At 40.4% G+C, this 20,369-nt stretch overlaps 1 protein-coding gene across 5 annotated transcripts in view; it reads right to left on the bottom strand.

Moving 5' to 3' along the window:
* COMMD10 (COMM domain containing 10) overlaps nt 1-19,669 on the bottom strand; it is a 231,719-nt gene extending 212,050 nt beyond the window's left edge. The window contains exons 1-4 of one of the 5 annotated variants that reach the window (XM_058738510.1): nt 19,579-19,669; nt 18,173-18,263; nt 2,662-2,772; nt 387-542 (exon numbers count right to left, since the gene is read on the bottom strand). In XM_058738510.1, coding sequence (XP_058594493.1) covers nt 387-542; nt 2,662-2,772; nt 18,173-18,263; nt 19,579-19,619 — 399 coding nt within the window. In that variant the 5' untranslated portion in view covers nt 19,620-19,669. Of the gene's footprint in view, nt 1-386; nt 543-2,661; nt 2,773-18,172; nt 18,264-19,447; nt 19,546-19,578 lie in introns of those variants that run through there. The other 4 variants (XM_058738482.1, XM_058738519.1, XM_058738501.1 and 1 more) reach the window with 4 other exon arrangements.
* Between the last annotated feature and the right edge of the window lie 700 nt (nt 19,670-20,369).

Here is a 20,369-nt window from a genome sequence, read left to right on the forward strand (position 1 = left end):
ATTCCACACATACTGAGTACATTCTGCTAGGCACTAATACAGACACACACAATTACGTGATTCAGTAAACATATCGTAAGACTTATACACAGGTACACCGTTAACAAGAAGAGCCCACTCTGCCCAAGATAAAAAAAAAAAAAAAAGGAAAACAGACTGACTCATTCCTATTCTGAAGTTACAGAGACATATTTTAAACCGTAAGTAAAATTAAATCACATCGTGGTGTCCAATACGTATGGAAATAACCTTAAAGGCCTGGTGTATATATTCTTTCTTTTGCTAGACTGCCTCTGTACAAAACATGATCACCTTGAAAACCCTTCCAGTACAACCATTTTTGCCATTCTTACTGGAAAATATCGTGGGGTAGTGTAACCCTATACCTTGTGGGGAGCAAGAATCCTCTGTCTGAATTTTTCAACTGTTTCTTGACCCATAGAAGACCAAGCATTGCCGAAAGCTTCCGCTTTGTCTTGTCTGAGATGAAGGCTCTCTAACTGCTGCTGCAGAGCCGCTGGCTTCACGCTGTGATACACCGCCTAGTCACGAGAGGGCAAACATTACCTCTGTCCCTGATACTCAGACAGATCCCTTGAATTATACTCAAATACAACATTATTTTTAAATGATTTAAATCAACAAAAAATTTCCTATTTCTATCAGAAATGTTTCATGTATTTTTTTTAATGTTTGTTTATTCTTTGAGAGAGACTGAGAGAGCGAGCACGAGCAGGGGAGGGGCAGAGAGAGGGGAAACACAGAATCCAAAGCAGGCTCCAGGCTCTGAGCTGTTGGCACTCAGAGCCCGATGCAGGGCTCGAACCCACAAACTGCGAGATCATGACCTGGGTTGAAGTCGGACACTTAACCGATTGAGTCACCCAGGCATCCCGTAAGTGTTTTATATCTATTTACCAATAATAATATACACAACAGGGAGACGCAGGGTTAAATGGCCTAATTTAAACTATTCAGGCTACACTTTCCCACTTTTGCCTGTGTCTTAAGTAATCCTAAATCCACTTAACGGAAAAATGTCTTCTTTACGTTAGCTATGTAAGTGATACTCTATTTAAAGTATCATTTCTGGGGTGCCTGGCTGGGTGAGTCGGAGGAGCCTGCAACTTTTGACCTTAGGGTCATGACCGTAAGCCCCACACTGGGTGTAGAGATTACTTAAATAAATAAATAATGTAAGCAAATAAAATAAGCTATCATTTCCTCATTTCACTGAACTATTTCAAAGAAACGTACAACGGTTTCATTTCCCAACAAACAAACTTTTTCCAGGAAGCACTTTCTCAAAACCACCTTCGTCTACCCAACTTCCTAGGTAATACATAATAAAACATTGTAAACATACGTAATAAATATTGTAAACATACAATAATAATTTACAATAATAAAATATTGTAAACATGTGAAAATAAAACATTTTTAATAATATCTGTTCTAGTTCTTAACATTATTCTGGAACGACTTTCTCATGAAGTCCATGTTGCTGGGTCCTCCTTGATTATCCCTCCTTCTACTGGAGGTTCACCAGGGTTCAGAACCATAGTCCTGTTTCTGACCTGTAATCTGCATAAGGCTGTGTGTAGTAGACGCCTGGGTACTTGTCTTCCTAACCATATCTGTTCACTAAAATGCCTATGAAGCTACAGTACTATTTAAACTTTATTTCACAAGTACTCTATGAAGTCACCCAACAGGAATTTATTGAAATCTATTTTAAGTCCAGCAACGTGCTAGGTTTATAGAAGGTGAATTAAAAATATGACAGGTCCCTCACAAATTCAAAACCTAATGAAGGCTGACACACATGAAATAATCAAAGACTAGCAATGTGCTCCACTCGGATGAGCCAAGGATAAAAGGAATCCAAATTAGGGCAAAACTGCCAAGTGCAAGGGGTCAAAGCTACAGTGAGAGGAGATGGGACTTGAACCACATTTAACGGCTGAAAAAGGGATGCAAAAGGGCAGTTTAATAGGAAGAAATTGTATGACAAAAAGTGCTTTGACAACTATGTCTTTTCTAAATGTTTTATCATCCTAGTCAAATAAATCCCCCCGAAATCATTTCTTAAATTTCTTAAATAAAATGCACTCACTTCTCCAAGTTATAAACCCAGTAACAATGAATTAAAATGTTTTATACCTGTCTCAAGTCAATGAAGCCCTGATTCACGTTGTTAAATACTTTACTCATGCTACTTAACATTTAGATTGTTTTGTAGACTGCAATACCGTAGGAAAAAATCATACATTCAAATATTTTTACTACCTTCAAATTCTCAAGTACAATATATTCACAGCTTCCAACCGTATACTTTTTTTGAAAAAATAAAAAGCGATAGGTGCCCCTGGGTGGCTCAGTGGGTTAAGTGTCCAACTCTTGATTTAAGCCCAGGTCATGATCTCACGGTTCATGGGTTTGAGCCCCACATCGGGCTTTGTGCTGACAGCCTGCAAAGGCTCTCTCTACCCCTCCCCCTAGCTCGCAATCATGCGTGTGCTTTCTCTCTCTCTCAATATAAACTTAAAAAAAATTTTTTTAATTAAAAAGTACGTAAATAAAAAAAATTGATAGCTATCATAGCAATACAGATATGCAGTAAAGAAAGCATGTTTAGGAGGTTTGGGGCAATAAAAATACCTGTTCTAAAATGAATGATATTGTTTCAAGAACTAGGTGAAGATCTTGTTTCTCTAGAGAAAACGCAGCCTGAAGCTTTTCTTCTTCTTCCTCACTGAAACTGTTCTCAGCCTACAACACAAAAAGCAAGCAATTAGCACACATGCAGGTATTCAAAACTTAGATACTCCACAGAAGAGTATCTGAAGATTCCTTTATTCAAACATGGGTGGGAAATGTTAAGAAAAAGCGAAAGAATCTGATGTGTTTGTAAATTTCAACAACTCAAAATCATAGTACAATTCATTATCTGGATCATGCCAAATGAAGCTCATTTTAAATAAATTAAAAAAAAAATTACTTTAAGTTCTGTGATTTATAGGAGGTGGAAACTACCAGTATTTACTAAAAGAAATGGATGTTTAGAAAAAACAATACTAGAAGGTAAAACCCCAAAATGTTAATAATAATTGACAGTAATGTCTGCCTTCCTCATTCAAATATATTTGCTGAGTATCTATTACATGCTACAGAGAAAGGCAGTTCATGTCCTCAAGTATACGGTACTCTAGTTAGACATACAAATACAAATACTCATTCATGTAATTTTCATTTTGATGAGTTCTGCAAAAATGTGAGTTATTATAAGAGCATGCATAAAGCAAGAAATTAGGTCTTTTTTATCATTTTCATACATATTTTCCAAAACTCACACATTATACACAGTAATTTTATGACCAATACGTGAAAGAAGACAGCCATCTGAATAGAACCTCTGAGAAGTCTTCTTTCTTTTGTATCCAAAATAATCTCCTTGATCTAAAGACATTAGTTTATTATGTAGGAAAAATGTGTACCACTTGAACAACTTTAAAATAAAAAGAACTCCTTTAAAAATAAATGAATTAAAAGAAAATAATATAAAATAAGATATAAAATAAAATACATAACCCATATTATCCACATATACTAAAAACAACTCTCCCTATGGCTGCCTCTCCCGAACAGCAATAGGGAGAAAATTCAGAAGTTCACAAGCCCTCCCTTGACAGCTTACGATGACGTACACCTATCTGGCTGTTCAACCAAAGCTGCATTAGAGCTTTAAGCTAGCGTACTTTTGGAGGCTACTCACCAGAACTTCCAGTCTCTACTCCCTGTTTTATGACTGAGAAAATCATGAGCCAAATTTAGCCAAAATGCCAATTACTTACTTCAAGAGCAACATTTTGACTTAAAAGTTTCAGAATTTCTGTGACTACCATATGTCTTCTTGAAATAATGACCTAGAGTACCAGATTTCATCAATGTGAGGAAGGTAATGGTATTACATGTATATAATCAGAACCACGTGTTGTATTAAATTCAATGCATATTGGGGCGCTTGGGTGGCTCAGTCGGTTAAGCGTCCAACTTCGACTCAGGTCATGATCTTAAGTATGTGGGTTCGAGCCCCGCGATGGGCTCTGTGCTGACAGGTCAGAGCCTGGAGCCTGCTTCGGATTCTGTGTCTCCCTCTCTCTCTGCTCCTCCCCTACTCATGCTGTCTCTCTCTCTCAAAAATAAAATAAAACATTAAAAAAATAAATAAATAAATAACAAATAAATTCAATGGATACTTATAATTTAACCAAGTCAGGCAATCTGATGCCTTGGAACACATGCTAAATAAGCTGTTTTCACAAAATAATAATAGTGATTGAGGAGGTACAAAAATAAACTTTCAGTGTCCCCAATATGTACAAGGAAGGGAAATTTGTTTTAAAAATACAGCAAACAAAAAAAGAAGAGAGAGAGAGAGACATTCTCAAGATTTCCAAGGGCATTATATTAATAAAGTGGTTTGGGGAGGGGCACCTGGATGGCTCAGTTGGTTGGGCGTCTGACTTCTGCTCATGTCATGATCTCACAATCTGTGAGTTCGAGCCCCTCATCGGGCTCTGTGCTGACAGCTCAGAGCTTAGAGCCTGCTTCAGATTCTGTATCTTCCTCTCTACCCCTCCCCCGCTCTTGCGCGCGCGCGCTCTCTCTCTCTCTCTCTCTCTCTATTAAAAATAAATAAAGATGCAAAAAAAAATTTTTTTTTAAATAAAGTGGTTTGGGGGGGGCACCTGGGTAGTTCAATTGGTTGAGCATCCGACTCTAGATTTTGGCTCAGGCCGTGATCTTACAATTTGTAAGATCAAGCCCCCGTGTCAGGCTCCATACTGACAGCACAGAGTCTGCTTGGGATTCTCTCTCTGACTCTCTCTCTGCTCCTGACTCATTCTCTCTCCCTCCTTCAAAACAAGTAAGTAAACTTAAAAAAAAAATAACGAATGCCTGGTTGGCTCAGTCAGTTGAGCATCCAACTCTTGATTTCAGCTTAGGTCGTGATCCCAGGGTCAGGGGACCAAGCACTGTGTCAGGCTCCATGCTAAGTATGGAAGCCTGCTTAGGATTCTTTCGCTCTCTCTCTCTCTCTCTCTCTCTCTCTCTCTCTGCCCCTCTCCCCCACTCACACACTAGCTCTCTCTCTAAAAAATAAATAAATATTTTTAAAGAAATGTTTAAAACAAATAAATAAATATTTAAAAAAATAAAGTGGTTTGGAGTGAAGGAGGCTAAGGGAATATTTACTTTCCCCCATCCACGGGTACATCAGGAATGCAACCTTAAAATAAGATGGAGTGTAAAATATGGGAGCAAATAGAGAATACAGCTTTAAAAAAAGTTCCAAATACATATTCAATACCCTGCTCCAAAAGCAACCTTGGGTCAAATAAATATTAAGCATGAAGTACCTCTATTTGCTCCCAAAAAGCAGCAATTTAACTTATTTCTGTCTACCAAAAGCAACCCACACATATCTAGGAGTAAAAGAGAAGGTAAACAAGATACATTCTTTTTTATCCTCTCAATGGGAAAAAATTAAGGTCTAGGTTTATAAAATTAGAGAACAAATGTCCAAGAAACTTAAATTTTATTTTTTTTTATTTTTTTTAACGTTTATTTATTTTTGAGACAGAGAGACAGAGCATGAATGGGGGAGGGTCAGAGAGAGAGAGAGAGAGCGAGACACAGAATCTGAAACAGGCTCCAGGCTCTGAGCTGTCAGCACAGAGCCCGACGCAGGGCTCGAACTCACGGACCACAAGATCATGACCTGAGCCGAAGTCGGCCGCTTAACCAACTGAGCCACCCAGGCGCCCCGAAACTTAAATTTTAAGATGGAAAGTGACAGGGTGCCTGGGTGGCTCAGTCAGTTAAGCGTCTGACCTCGGCCCAAGTCAGGATCTCACAGCTCATGAGTTCAAACCCCATGTCGGGCCCTGTGCTGACAGCTCAGAGCCTGGCACCTGCTTCGGATTCTGTGTCTCCCTCTCTCTCTGCCCCTCCCCTGTTTACGCTCTGTCTCTGTCTCTCAAAAATAAACATTAAAAAAAGTTTTTTTTAATAAATAGAATGGAAAGTGGGTATTAATTTTTTCTATATATTTAAAGAACATATGCCATAAATACACGTACACAAGCAGAAAGGAAAAACAACACATGAAGAATATAAGGCAGTGCTATATGAAGTGATGTGGAAAGGTCTCTTAAAAAAGTGGCAAGCAAGGGGCGCCTGGGTGGCTCAGTCGGTTAAACATCCGACTTCGGCTCAGGTCATGATCTCACAGTCCGTGAGTTCAAGCCCCGCATTGGGCTCTCTGCTGACAGCTCAGAGCCTAGAGCCTGTTTCAGATTCTGTGTCTCCCTCTCTCTGACCCTCCCCCATTCATGCTCTGTCTCTCTCTGTCTCAAAAATAAATAAACATTAAAAAAAACAATTAAAAAAAAAAGTGGCAAGCGAGAAAAGGTAAACAACAGGGCAATATATACAGTACGATACCACTTGCGTAAAAACACACAAACTGCACATTTCTATGTGTATGTGTATGCACATGTGTATGCACGTCTGTATTAATTAACACATGAAGAATCCAGAATAAAAACCAAATTGGTAACAAGGCTACCTCTGGGGAGGTGTGGTGGTTTTATTATATCTCAAAATTCTTTAGTACTCCTCCCTTCAAAGGATGGAGCCTCGTTTCTTTCCCTTGAATGTGATCCAGACGGAATGACTTACTTCTATCAAGGATAATATAGTAAAAGTGAAGCTCTGTGACATCAAACACCAGGTCACAAAAAGGACAGCACCTCCCTCTCTTGGGTCACTGGTTCTGGAAGAAGCCAACCTCCATGTTGGGAGGAAAAGCCTGTGCAGCAAGGAACTGAGGCCTCCCACCAGGTAATCATATTGGAAGGAAATCCTCCAACCTCGGCCAAACCTTCAGATTAACAGCAGCCCCAACAACATCTGGCAGCAACTTCATGAGAACCCCAAGCCAGAACCACGCAGCCAAGCCAGAAACAAGCAGTCAAGCCTCTCCTACATTCTTGACCTACACGAACTGCGAGTATAATAAATGTTTACTCTTGTTTTAAGGTGCTAAGTTTGGGGGTAATTTGTAATTCAGCAATAAATAATAAAGGAGAGAATGAAGATGAAAGGAGAGCCAGAGTTAACCAAGGGGGCATTTCAGGTTGTCCACACTATGAAAATTTCTTAACACAAAAACTTACTCATAAACTATTTGTGAAATCTAAAATTTGTTATCAAGATGCTTAATTTAAACGCTCTAAGAATTTTGAACTAGAAAGCCACAAAAAAAGCAAATTAAAAAATCCATTTTTCCGAATTGTCTTTTTCTTTTTTATCTTTTTTGAAGAATTCATTTTCTTAACATGCATGATGAGTAAACTAACCTCAGTAGTTGCAATCAGGTCACATTCCTTAGAAAATTAAATATGTCTTCTACTATATGAAGATAGTATATTAGGTAAATAATTATGAAAGCAATTAGGCTTTAAATACTCAGAGCATGGGGGGGACATCTGGGTGACCCAGGCAGTCAAGTGTCTGACTCTCAATTTTGGGTCAGGTCAATGATCTCACGGTCATGACACAGAGCCCCTGGTCAGGTTCTGTGCTGAGCATGGAGCCTGCCTGAGATTCTCTCTCTCCCTCTCTGCCCCTATCCTCTGCTCATGTGCTCACTCGCTCTCAAAAACAAAAACAACCTCAGAGTATGGATTTAGAAACAGAGAGGCCTGCTGTCCAGAGCCCAAGCTCTGACTCACATTCACTGTCTTATGCACAAAACCTCAATGGAAGAACACACAGTACTACTATTTTCCAAATATTATAATTCAAAGTGTATATATATCATTCTTACCCAATAAACCCATGTGTAAGAAGACCTTACACATCCTATATTAACTTATACCATCTTATATTAACTACAAAATAAATGTATTTTCAGAGATGAACTGCCCTTTTCTTTTTTATCTAGATCGGTGGGGCCAATTCTCCTTTGCGCAGGCCTCTCCTGCACACAGGACCCTTAAAGTCCCAGGCATTAAATGCTAGTGGCACCCTCCATACGTTATAATAGCCAAGAAAAATTCTTAGGCATTTATATAGGCTGAGATTCACATTTGTGACTGTCCTTTATGTTAACATACTGAGACTTCTCTATCTGTCATAATGAGGAAATACAGAGGTTCCACAAGTGAATCTATCAAATACAAGAATTCTTTTTCCAACTTATGAAAGCAATCTTTCTAAAATGTATCACACCCATTCTAGACTTTTGTAAACAAAGTATATTGGTTTAAACTAATTTCTTATGATGAGTCCGTCACAATGATGAGCATCAGAATGTTATGAACAGTATTGCAAAGAACTCCTAAGATACACTAATGATTTTTCACTTCAGGAAAAAATAAATAAATAAATAAATAAATAAAGTAAGTAAGTAAACAACCAACCCTCAGATTTCTAGGCATTTACATTTCTTGCATCTGATTTTTATAAGTCAATTCTTGAAACTGCCTCCACGCCCATCACAGCAGCATCTTCACCCCCCAGTTTGCTGTGTCTAGTTTGCCACAGCCAGGTATCCAAAGAACTGATCTCTCAGAATTAGACATACAGCATAGCTGGACCAACAGGCTTTGTGTGATGGCCTACAAGTCTCTCCAGTGGAGCAAAGTATGTGAGCTTTTTTAATTGCATGAGTTGTGACAGCTATTTTTTTTTCTTTTAAACTCAGAGGCCAGGGAGGTTCCGGAAGATGGCGGTGTAGGAGGACGCTGGACTCACCGTGCGTCCTGCTGATCACTTAGATTCCACCTACACCTGCCTAAAGAACCCAGAAAAACGCCAGAGGATTAGCAGAATGGAGTCTCCGGAGCCAAGCGCAGACGAGAGGCCCACGGAAGAGGGTAGGAAGGGCGGCGAGGCGGTGCGCGCTCCACGGACTGGCGGGAGGGAGCCGGGGCGGAGGGGCGGCTCGCCGGCCAAGGAGAGCCCCCGAGTCGGGCTGGCAAAAGCGGAGGGGCCGGACGGACTGTGTTCCGACAGCAAGCGCGACTTAGCGTCTGGGAGGTCAGAAGTTAACAGCTCTGCTCAGAAAGCGGGAAGGCTGGAGGACAAAGGGAGGGAGAGCTGCTGAGCCCCCGGACGGCAGAGCTCAGCTTGGCGGGGAACAAAGGCGCTCGCCAGCGCCATCTCCCTCGCCCATCCCCCAGCCAAAATCCCAAAGAGAACCAGTTCCTGCCAGGGAACTTGCTCGCTCCGCGCAAACACCCAACTCTGTGCTTCTGCGGAGCCAAACCTCCGGCAGCAGATCTGACTCCCTCCCGCTGCCACAGGGCCCCTCCTGAAGTGGATCACCTAAGGAGAAGCGAGCTAAGCCGGCCCCTCCCGCCCCGTGCACCTTGCCTACCCACCCCAGCTAATACGCCAGCTCCCCAGCACCACAAGCCTGGCAGTGTGCAAGTAGACCAGACGGGCCACACCACCCCACAGTGAATCCCGCCCCTAGGAGAGGGGAAGAGAAGGCACACACCAGTCTGACTGTGGCCCTAGCGGTGGGCTGGGGGCAGACATCAGGTCGGACTGCGGCCCCGCCCACCAACTCCAGTTATACACCACAGCACGGGGGAAGTGCCCTGCGGGTCCTCACCACTCCAGGGACTGTCCAAAATGACCAAACGGAAGAATTCCCCTCAGAAGAATCTCCAGGAAATAACAACAGCTAATGAACTGATCAAAAAGGATTTAAATAATATAACAGAAAGTGAATTTAGAATAATAGTCATAAAATTAATCGCTGGGCTTGAAAACAGTATACAGGACAGCAGAGAATCTCTTGCTACAGAGATCAAGGGACTAAGGAACAGTCACGAGGAGCTGAAAAACGCTTTAAACGAAATGCAAAACAAAATGGAAACCACAACGGCTAGGATTGAAGAGGCAGAGGAGAGAATAGGTGAACTAGAAGATAAAGTTATGGAGAAAGAGGAAGCTGAAAGAAAGAGAGATAAAAAAATCCAGGAGTATGAGGGGAAAATTAGAGAACTAAGTGATACACTAAAAAGAAATAATATACGCATAATTGGTATCCCAGAGGAGGAAGAGAGAGGGAAAGGTGCTGAAGGGGTACTTGAAGAAATTATAGCTGAGAACTTCCCTGAACTGGGGAAGGAAAAAGGCATTGAAATCCAAGAGGCACAGAGAACTCCCTTCAGACGTAACTTGAATCGATCTTCTGCACGACATATCATAGTGAAACTGGCAAAATACAAGGATAAAGAGAAAATTCTGAAAGCAGCAAGGGATAAACGTGCCCTCACATATAAAGGGAGACCTATAAGACTCGTGACTGATCTCTCCTTTGAAACTTGGCAGGCCAGAAAGGCTTGGCACGACATCTTCAGTGTGCTAAACAGAAAAAATATGCAGCCGAGAATCCTTTATCCAGCAAGTCTGTCATTTAGAATAGAAGGAGAGATAAAGGTCTTCCCAAACAAACAAAAACTGAAGGAATTTGTCACCACGAAACCAGCCCTACAAGAGATCCTAAGGGGGATCCTGTGAGACAAAGAACCAGAGACATCACTACAAGCATAAAACATACAGACATCACAATGACTCTAAACCCGTATCTTTCTATAATAACACTGAATGTAAATGGATTAAATGCGCCAACCAAAAGACATAGGGTATCAGAATGGATAAAAAAACAAGACCCATCTATTTGCTGTCTACAAGAGACTCATTTGAGATCTGAGGACACCTTTAGATTGAGAGTGAGGGGATGGAGAACTATTTATCATGCTACTGGAAGCCAAAAGAAAGCTGGAGTAGCCATACTTATATCAGACAAACTAGACTTTAAATTAAAGGCTGTAACAAGAGATGAAGAAGGGCATTATATAATAATTACAGGGTCTATCCATCAGGAAGAGCTAACAATTATAAATGTCTATGCGCCAAATACCGGAGCCCCCAGATATATAAAACAGTTACTCATAAACATAAGCAACCTTATTGATAAGAATGTGGTCATTGCAGGGGACTTTAACACCCCACTTACAGAAATGGATAGATCATCTAGACACACAGTCAATAAAGAAACAAGGGCCCTGAAGGATACATTGGATCAGATGGACTTGACAGATATATTTAGAACTCTGCATCCGAAAGCAACAGAATATACTTTCTTCTCGAGTGCACATGGAACATTCTCCAAGATAGATCATATACTGGGTCACAAAACAGCCCTTCATAAGTTTACAAGAATTGAAATTATACCATGCATACTTTCAGACCACAATGCTATGAAGCTTGAAATCAACCACAGGAAAAAGTCTGGAAAACCTCCAAAAGCATGGAGGTTAAAGAACACCCTACTAACGAATGAGTGGGTCAACCAGGCAATTAGAGAAGAAATTAAAAAATATATGGAAACAAACGAAAATGAAAATACAACAATCCAAACGCTTTGGGACGCAGCGAAGGCAGTCCTGAGAGAAAAATACATTGCAATCCAGGCCTATCTCAAGAAACAAGAAAAATCCCAAATACAAAATCTAACAGCACACCTAAAGGAAATAGAAGCAGAACAGCAAAGGCAGCCTAAACCCAGCAGAAGAAGAGAAATCATAAAGATCAGAGCAGAAATAAACAATATAGAATCTAAAAAAACTGTAGAGCAGATCAACGAAACCAAGAGTTGGTTTTTTGAAAAAATAAACAAAATTGACAAACCTCTAGCCAGGCTTCTCAAAAAGAAAAGGGAGATGACCCAAATAGATAAAATCATGAATGAAAATGGAATTATTACAACCAATCCCTCAGAGATACAAACAATTATCAGGGAATACTATGAAAAATTATATGCCAACAAATTGGACAACCTGGAAGAAATGGACAAATTCCTAAACACCCACACTCTTCAAAAACTCAATCAGGAGGAAATAGAAAGCTTGAACAGACCCATAACCAGCGAAGAAATTGAATCGGTTATCAAAAATCTCCCAACAAATAAGAGTCCAGGACCAGATGGCTTCCCAGGGGAGTTCTACCAGACGTTTAAAGCAGAGATAATACCTATCCTTCTCAAGCTATTCCAAGAAATAGAAAGGGAAGGAAAACTTCCAGACTCATTCTATGAAGCCAGTATTACTTTGATTCCTAAACCAGACAGAGACCCAGTAAAAAAAGAGAACTACAGGCCAATATCCCTGATGAATATGGATGCAAAAATTCTCAATAAGATACTAGCAAATCGAATTCAACAGCATATAAAAAGAATTATTCACCATGATCAAGTGGGATTCATTCCTGGGATGCAGGGCTGGTTCAACATTCGCAAATCGATCAACGTGATACATCACATTAACAAAAAAAAAGAGAAGAACCATATGATCCTGTCAATCGATGCAGAAAAGGCCTTTGACAAAATCCAGCACCCTTTCTTAATAAAAACCCTTGAGAAAGTCGGGATAGAAGGAACATACTTAAAGATCATAAAAGCCATTTATGAAAAGCCCACAGCTAACATCATCCTCAATGGGGAAAAACTGAGAGCTTTTTCCCTGAGATCAGGAACACGACAGGGATGCCCACTCTCACCACTGCTGTTTAATATAGTGCTGGAAGTTCTAGCATCAGCAATCAGACAACAAAAGGAAATCAAAGGCATCCAAATTGGCAAAGATGAAGTCAAGCTTTCGCTTTTTGCAGATGACATGATATTATACATGGAAAATCCGATAGACTCCACCAAAAGTCTGCTAGAACTGATACATGAATTCAGCAAAGTTGCCGGATACAAAATCAATGTACAGAAATCAGTTGCATTCTTATACACTAACAATGAAGCAACAGAAAGACAAATAAAGAAACTGATCCCATTCACAATTGCACCAAGAAGCATAAAATACCTAGGAATAAATCTAACCAAAGATGTAAAAGATCTGTATGCTGAAAACTATAGAAAGCTTATGCAGGTAATTGAAGAAGATATAAAGAAATGGAAAGACATTCCCTGCTCATGGATTGGAAGAATAAATATTGTCAAAATGTCAATACTACCCAAAGCTATCTACACATTCAATGCAATCCCAATCAAAATTGCACCAGCATTCTTCTCGAAACTAGAACAAGCAATCCTAAAATTCATATGGAACCACAAAAGGCCCCGAATAGCCAAAGTAATTTTGAAGAAGAAGACCAAAGCAGGAGGCATCACAATCCCAGACTTTAGCCTCTACTACAAAGCTGTCATCATCAAGACAGCATGGTATTGGCATAAAAACAGACACATAGACCAATGGAATCGAATAGAAACCCCAGAACTAGACCCACAAACATATGGCCAACTCATCTTTGACAAAGCAGGAAAGAACATCCAATGGAAAAAAGACAGTCTCTTTAACAAATGGTGCTGGGAGAACTGGACAGCAACATGCAGAAGGTTGAAACTAGACCACTTTCTCACACTATTCACAAAAATAAACTCAAAATGGATAAAGGACCTGATTGTGAGACAGGAAACCATCAAAACCTTAGAGGAGAAAGCAGGAAAAGACCTCTCTGACCTCAGCCGTAGCAATCTCTTACTCGGCACATCCCCAAAGGCAAGGGAATTAAAAGCAAAAGTGAATTACTGGGACCTTATGAAGATAAAAAGCTTCTGCACAGCAAAGGAAACAACCAACAAAACTAAAAGGCAACCAACGGAATGGGAAAAGATATTTGCAAATGACACATCGGACAAAGGGCTAGTATCCAAAATCTATAAAGAGCTCATCAAACTCCACACCCGAAAAACAAATAACCCAGTGAAGAAATGGGCAGAAAACATGAATAGACACTTCTCTAAAGAAGACATCCGGATGGCCAGCAGGCACATGAAAAGATGTTCAACGTCGCTCCTCATCAGGGAAATACAAATCAAAACCACACTCAGATACCACCTCACGCCAGTCAGAGTGGCCAAAATGAAGAAATCAGGAGACTATAGATGCTGGAGAGGATGTGGAGAGACGGGAACCCTCTTGCACTGTTGGTGGGAATGCAAATTGGTGCAGCCGCTCTGGAAAGCAGTGTGGAGGTTCCTCAGAAAATTAAAAATAGACCTACCCTATGACCCAGCAATAGCACTGCTAGGAATTTATCCAAGGGATACAGGAGTACTGATGCATAGGGGCACTTGTACCCCAATGTTTATAGCAGCACTCTCAACAATCGCCAAATTATGGAAAGAGCCTAAATGTCCATCAACTGATGAATGGATAAAGAAATTGTGGTTTATATACACAATGGAATACTACGTGGCAATGAGAAAGAATGAAATATGGCCTTTTGTAGCAACGTGGATGGAACTGGAGAGTGTGATGCTAAGTGAAATAAGCCATACAGAGAAAGACAGATACCATATGGTTTCACTCTTATGTGGATCCTGAGAAACGTAACAGAAACCCATGGGGGAGGGGAAGGGAAAAAAAAAAAAAAAGAGGTTAGAGTGGGAGAGAGCCAAAGCATAAGAGACTGTTAAAAACTGAGAACAAACTGAGGGTTGATGGGGGGTGGGAGGGAGGGCAGGGTGGGTGATGGGTATTGAGGAGGGCACCTTTTGGGATGAGCACTGGGTGTTGTATGGAAACCAATTTGACAGTAAATTTCATATATTAAAAAAAAAAAAAAAAAACTTTAAAAAAAAATAAAAAATAAAAAATAAAAATAAAAAAAAAATTAAAAAAAATAAAAAAATAAAAAAAAAAAAAAATAAACTCAGAGGCCATAAATTGTTCTTTCTAAGTCCCTAATCTCACTTCTGTCAGTGTTTCCCAATGCAGACTCCATTAGCATGCTGGATGAGACAAACCTTGTGGGACAATTCTGCACAATACATTTAGTTCCCGGGCATTAGTAATAACCCCCCAAAACTTCCCATGTATTTCTATATGCTAGGATGAGCCAGAAAGATGACCAGTTCAAAGAGGATTCCCAGACCCCTGCTTAAGCACACCCATATTCCATGCTTAAGGCTTCTCCCTATGTTTATTCCAACTAAGGATTCCAAGGAACCAGTCTGGACAAAGCCCATAAAAAAATGAAAGTGTTAAGCTGATGACATTTAGAAGAGCAACCCAATCCCTAAAATTCTTCACCTATGCACCCACATCAGGTTTCACTGTTCTAAGAGCTCTGTTTGTCTCAAGGCAAAGTCCAACTTAACAGACCAAGAACACAAAAAGAAATCTGGCAGATCCTGAATGTCACTGCAAACTTTACTTGCTACAAACTCTTATCACAATAGGAACCCCTCTAGAAGAACACTGCCTGAAACTGTCCAGGAAAAAAAAAATGCACCTTTGCTTTCTATCTTAGCTGGCAAAGTTATCACCTGCATATGTTTCTGTTCTCAACTGCTTCAGCTGTCAACGACCAGACCTCCTCATGTTCACTCCCCTGCCACTGATGGCATAGCATCCAAGCATCTCTATAGAATGCTCTGGCCACCCACTTACTCTAAGATAGACGCTAACTTATTCACAACCCCAGAAATGACTGAGAGGATCAAAGACAAACTACATATCACCGTTTTCCTACAAATTTCCTATCCTCCCTCATCATAAAGAACAAAAGATTCGTTTGAGAGTTTTTTGTCCCACACTGTTTTGTAAGTTTGAGAAGACAGCTACCAGCTCGGGAAATCACAGCAGAACTTCTGGACTGATTGCTTACATCATTCACTTTTGTACTAACTTATATACTGTTTTGTACTCTTTCCTGAGGTTGATTGTAATAAACAGGGATGGATTGAAGGGATGGATTCTGGAACCAGGGAGCTTACTAGCTAGGTGTGTGTCCGTGCACAAATTATTTAACTGGTGTCTATCTCAGTTTCTTCTTGGATGAAATAAGGGTGACAATAGTACCTACTTCCTAAAGTTGCTGTAAGGATCAGATGAATTAACACCACAAAGTCATTAGAACACTACCAGAGGGAGGAACATAACTGAATCACAAACACTTCAGAATGTGGCTGCTATTATATTACTCTGGTGGCTCCTCCTGTCTCTCCATCTACATCACAAATACCTTATTAGCCCGGAATTTAGAGGACCTGCATTTGTTTTGTGTTTCCCATGCAAGGATAAGAATTAACTGCAAGAACAGCTACTGAGCGCAGACCATATAAGTGTATTAGGCATGGAAAATATAAAGACGAGTAAGACATGATGCTCAAGATCTTCAAGGTCAGCGAAAGACCCTGGCACCATAAAACAAATACTTACACTGCAGGACTAAAATGAGATGACAATGAACCAAGTGTTTTAGAAGCACAGAAAACAAAGTGCTGAGAGTGAGACAGCAAGATCTTTGAGACATCCAGTCTACTCAATAAAAAAGGGGAAAAAAAGACACTGCGGGTAAGGGAAAGAGTATATGCATGGAAACAGAGTTGGAAAAGTTCATGGCATATTCCAGTAAAAGTGCACAGCCCGGTGTGACTGGAGCACTTGCCAAATGGGAAAATAAAGCCTGTGGCCATATTATAATGTTGTTATAACGTGATTACAATACAATTCTAAACATTTTGAACTTTTTTTCCATGAGGCAATAGGAAGTCAATGACGACTTCAAACACTGTAAAGATACACTGAATTCTTTTTTTTTTTTTTTTTTTTTAGGAAAAAAAATGTAGAGATATATGGACTAGCATTATGAAGAAGTGATAGGAGGGAGTAGACTTCAGGTAGAGGTATCAGTTTGGAGGCAGTTACTGCAGTCTAAGGCAGGGATAATAAGGATCTGAACTAAGACTATGAAGAGAACTTGGATTTGAGAGACACTTAAGAGGGAGAAGGGACTCGGAAGTGAGCTGGCTTCTGAGGAAAAATAAGAGAAGAGGGTCCAGGTTCTCCAGGTGAAGTATGGAAGTGCTGTATCACTATATTCTACACCTAAAACTAGTATCACACTGTATGTTAACTAACTGGAATTTAAAATAAAAACTAATTTGGGGTTGAGCATCCGACTTCGGCTCAGGTCATGATCTCACGGTCTGTGAGTTCGAGCCCCGTGTCACGCTCTGTGCTGACAGCTCAGAGCCTGGAGCCTGCTTCGGATTCTGTGTGTGTCTCTCTCTCTGCCCCTCCTCCACTCATGCTCTGTCTCTCTCTCTCTCTGTCAAAAATAAATAAACGTTTAAAAAAATTTAAAAAAATAAAAATAAAAATAAAATAAAAACTAATTAAAAAAAAAAAAGTCCATTTAATTCTCATTTAATGGTGATGCCATGTACCACCAGGAAGAGCAGTTACTAGATGCTCCATAAACATGTGTTGGATGGAATTAAATTTTTATAACCTGAAAAAGAAGTTAACTTAGGTTGGTGACCAAGCAGTGAATCACTAAACATTAATCTGTCCAAAATAACCACACCCTTGAAATAAAAGTGAAAGGGAAAGATTAAAGGAAAGATTAAATACTGGGGTGATAAGAAAACTACAGCATTTTTTAAAAAAATTTTAATGTTTATTTATTTTTTGACAGACAGAGAGACAGAGCATGAGAGGGGTTGGAGCAGAGAGAGAGGGAGACACAGAATCTGAAGCAGGCTCCAAGCTCTGAGCTGTCAGCACAGAGCCTGACGGGGCTCGAACTCATGAACCGTGAAATCATGACCTGAGCTCTGAAGTTGGATGCTTAACCAACTTAGCCACCCAGGAGCCACAAAAGCATTATTTTTAAGAGGAAGAACGAAATCAGAATATTTCCAAAGCATGTTACATAGAACCTGAGTCCCAAAATATATACCATGAGACATCAGTTGCAAGGTCAAACTTGTTTGAAAAGTTTTGCACATCATATTACCCTTATTTACTGTAAACACTATCATAAAATATACTCTGAAAAAAATATATATATACACTCTGAAAACTTACATAATAAAAAAAGATTAACTTTAATGAAGACAGAGTTTCCCAAACTTTTGGGACATTACAAAATTTTGTACAGAGCCTGTGTTCCCTAGGACACACTGGAGAACACTATACGTCACAAAAAGTTTTTCAAATACAAACAAAAGAGTTTCAGTGCAATCACAAGAAAGTATTATAAACTATAGAAATGCAAAAATACAAACCTTCAGATGAAGTTTTTGAAGAATTCGGATGAGCAATCGTGGAAATCTTCCTATGTCTATTGCATTTATCAGCGACACTGCTTTTTTCATGCTAAATAAATGTGTAAAACAAAATTTTAAAATGAGTTTTCCAGGTGGAACTGTACTTGCTATAAGCATGCTTGTCTACAACTGCAGTTGTCTTTAAGTTTCCATTTCAACAACTCTGATTGCTATAAAGAAAAACAGATGATGGCCAGCAAAAGAGGCAGGCCATTTCCAAACAGATGCCTCCCAAAAATATTTGTGTTGAAAAAGTCCATTTGGAAAAGTTTCTCTTTCTTTTGGGCAAGGCAGACAACTAGGGGAAGCTTGCACTCTGTGGGGAATGCCATTAATCACTCAGCAGTAAATATTTAATATCCACTTAACCCACAATGGAACTATGGAAAGAGAAGGAGGAAAGTGGCAGTTACACTGAAATACAAAGCAAAGAATACTGCATGGCAGATAATGCGATAAAACAACGTATATATGACATATGAAATCATTTAGGGTAACAGCACACAGTTGTTTTAAAACCCTACTTCTCCTGTAATCATCAACTTTAAATTATGTGATAAGAACAATTCTGCATCATACTGGATATGGCTTAGTGACTTGGCGGCTCTTAAGCAGGACACTGATATGAGGAGAACAACTGGCTGTCAGAACTCAAGGAATCCAGGAAGAAGGGAAAAAACTTTAAAATGACAACTCTCTTCGTCAAGATTCCTGCCCAATTCAGGCGCAAGGAAATTGTTACTGTCCAACTTTTTCCGCATCACTACATGCACTATTACTTGTTTTTCATGAAATGGGAGTCATTTCTACTTCAATAATTGTATATTAAGACAGAACTTTATATCACCACCCTGGACAACCGAGCTTCCCTACCATAAGTAGAAATGAGCTAAAACTAAATTTTAAAATGAAGTCAAAAGCAATGTTACCAAATTCTGCTTAGGCACCTTACTAGCCCAAAACGAGACCTAGTCCTTCTTGATTGAAAAGGGGTAATGGCACGTGTTAGAGATTAAAGACCTTCCAGCACTAATGGGAACCTTTCTTGTAATCAGGCCTGAAGGAGAGTTGAAAACAGAAATTGTTTAGCTCTCCACGTGCTTCAGCACTACTCCAGGCAGACTTGGGTACTTCTGATCCCACACTCTGGGAACGGTGACACACATCACACACTGTCCTACTGACCCCAGCTGCCAGGCGCATAGTGAACCACCGAGAAGGCGAGACACCCACAGTCCCCCGCACTCCTGCAGGGCCGCACCGCGGTATCTCCAGCCCAGGGCCCGCCCCGCTTCGGAGCCAAAGGCGACAGCTAACAAGGGAGTCCCTGCGTCGGTCCCATCCATGCTACCTCTGGCGACTACCTGGGGCTCTCCGGCAGGATCAGCGCCGTGGTGGCCGCCATGTTTCAAGCTCCCACGCCCAGTCGCCGCCTGTCAGCTGTCTCCAGCTCAGCCAATGGCGGCGGGTCTACGGAACGCCGGAAGGCCCAAGCCCCACAGATTCGAGGTCTGTGTCTTCTCCTGCGGTCCTCCAGGCCAAGGGAGGGTCGCAGCCACCCTCCCAACCGGCAGTGTTCTGCCTTAACCCTGTTCGCATATTAACTTATTTATATTTATCTATTTACTTGTTATAGATACACATTTGACCCCTGAAGGTTAAAGGTGCCTCTCCCCCAAAAGTCAAAATTCCACGTATAACTTTTGATGTCCCCAAAACTCCAGTATTGATAGTCTACTGTTGGCCAGATGCCTTACTGGTAACATAGTCCTTGCTTGTATTTTGTATATTTTTTACGTACTGCGTTATTACAATAAAATAAGCTAAAGCAAGCTAGAGAAATGAAAATGTTACTAGGAAAATACATTATGGCACTGTACTATGCTTATCAAAAGAATCCAAGTATGAGTAGGCATGCACAGTTCAAATTTGGATATGAATGTGTATTTTTATGGAGTAGGTGTGTATAAACATATATTTAGGTGTGTGTACATGTACATACACGGTTTTTTTAACGAAGAGTGAGCACCCCATCCCAGCCAGTGTCTGGCCTGTGCTGCGTGGGGGCAGGAAGGGGAACACTCTCCCCCAAACCAGTGGGGGGTGTCACACAACATCCCGCAGTAGAAGTCTGCGCCACCAGCCTAGGTACTGT

Source organism: Neofelis nebulosa, chromosome 1 (assembly GCF_028018385.1).
Source record: "Neofelis nebulosa isolate mNeoNeb1 chromosome 1, mNeoNeb1.pri, whole genome shotgun sequence".
NCBI lineage: Eukaryota > Metazoa > Chordata > Mammalia > Carnivora > Felidae > Neofelis > Neofelis nebulosa.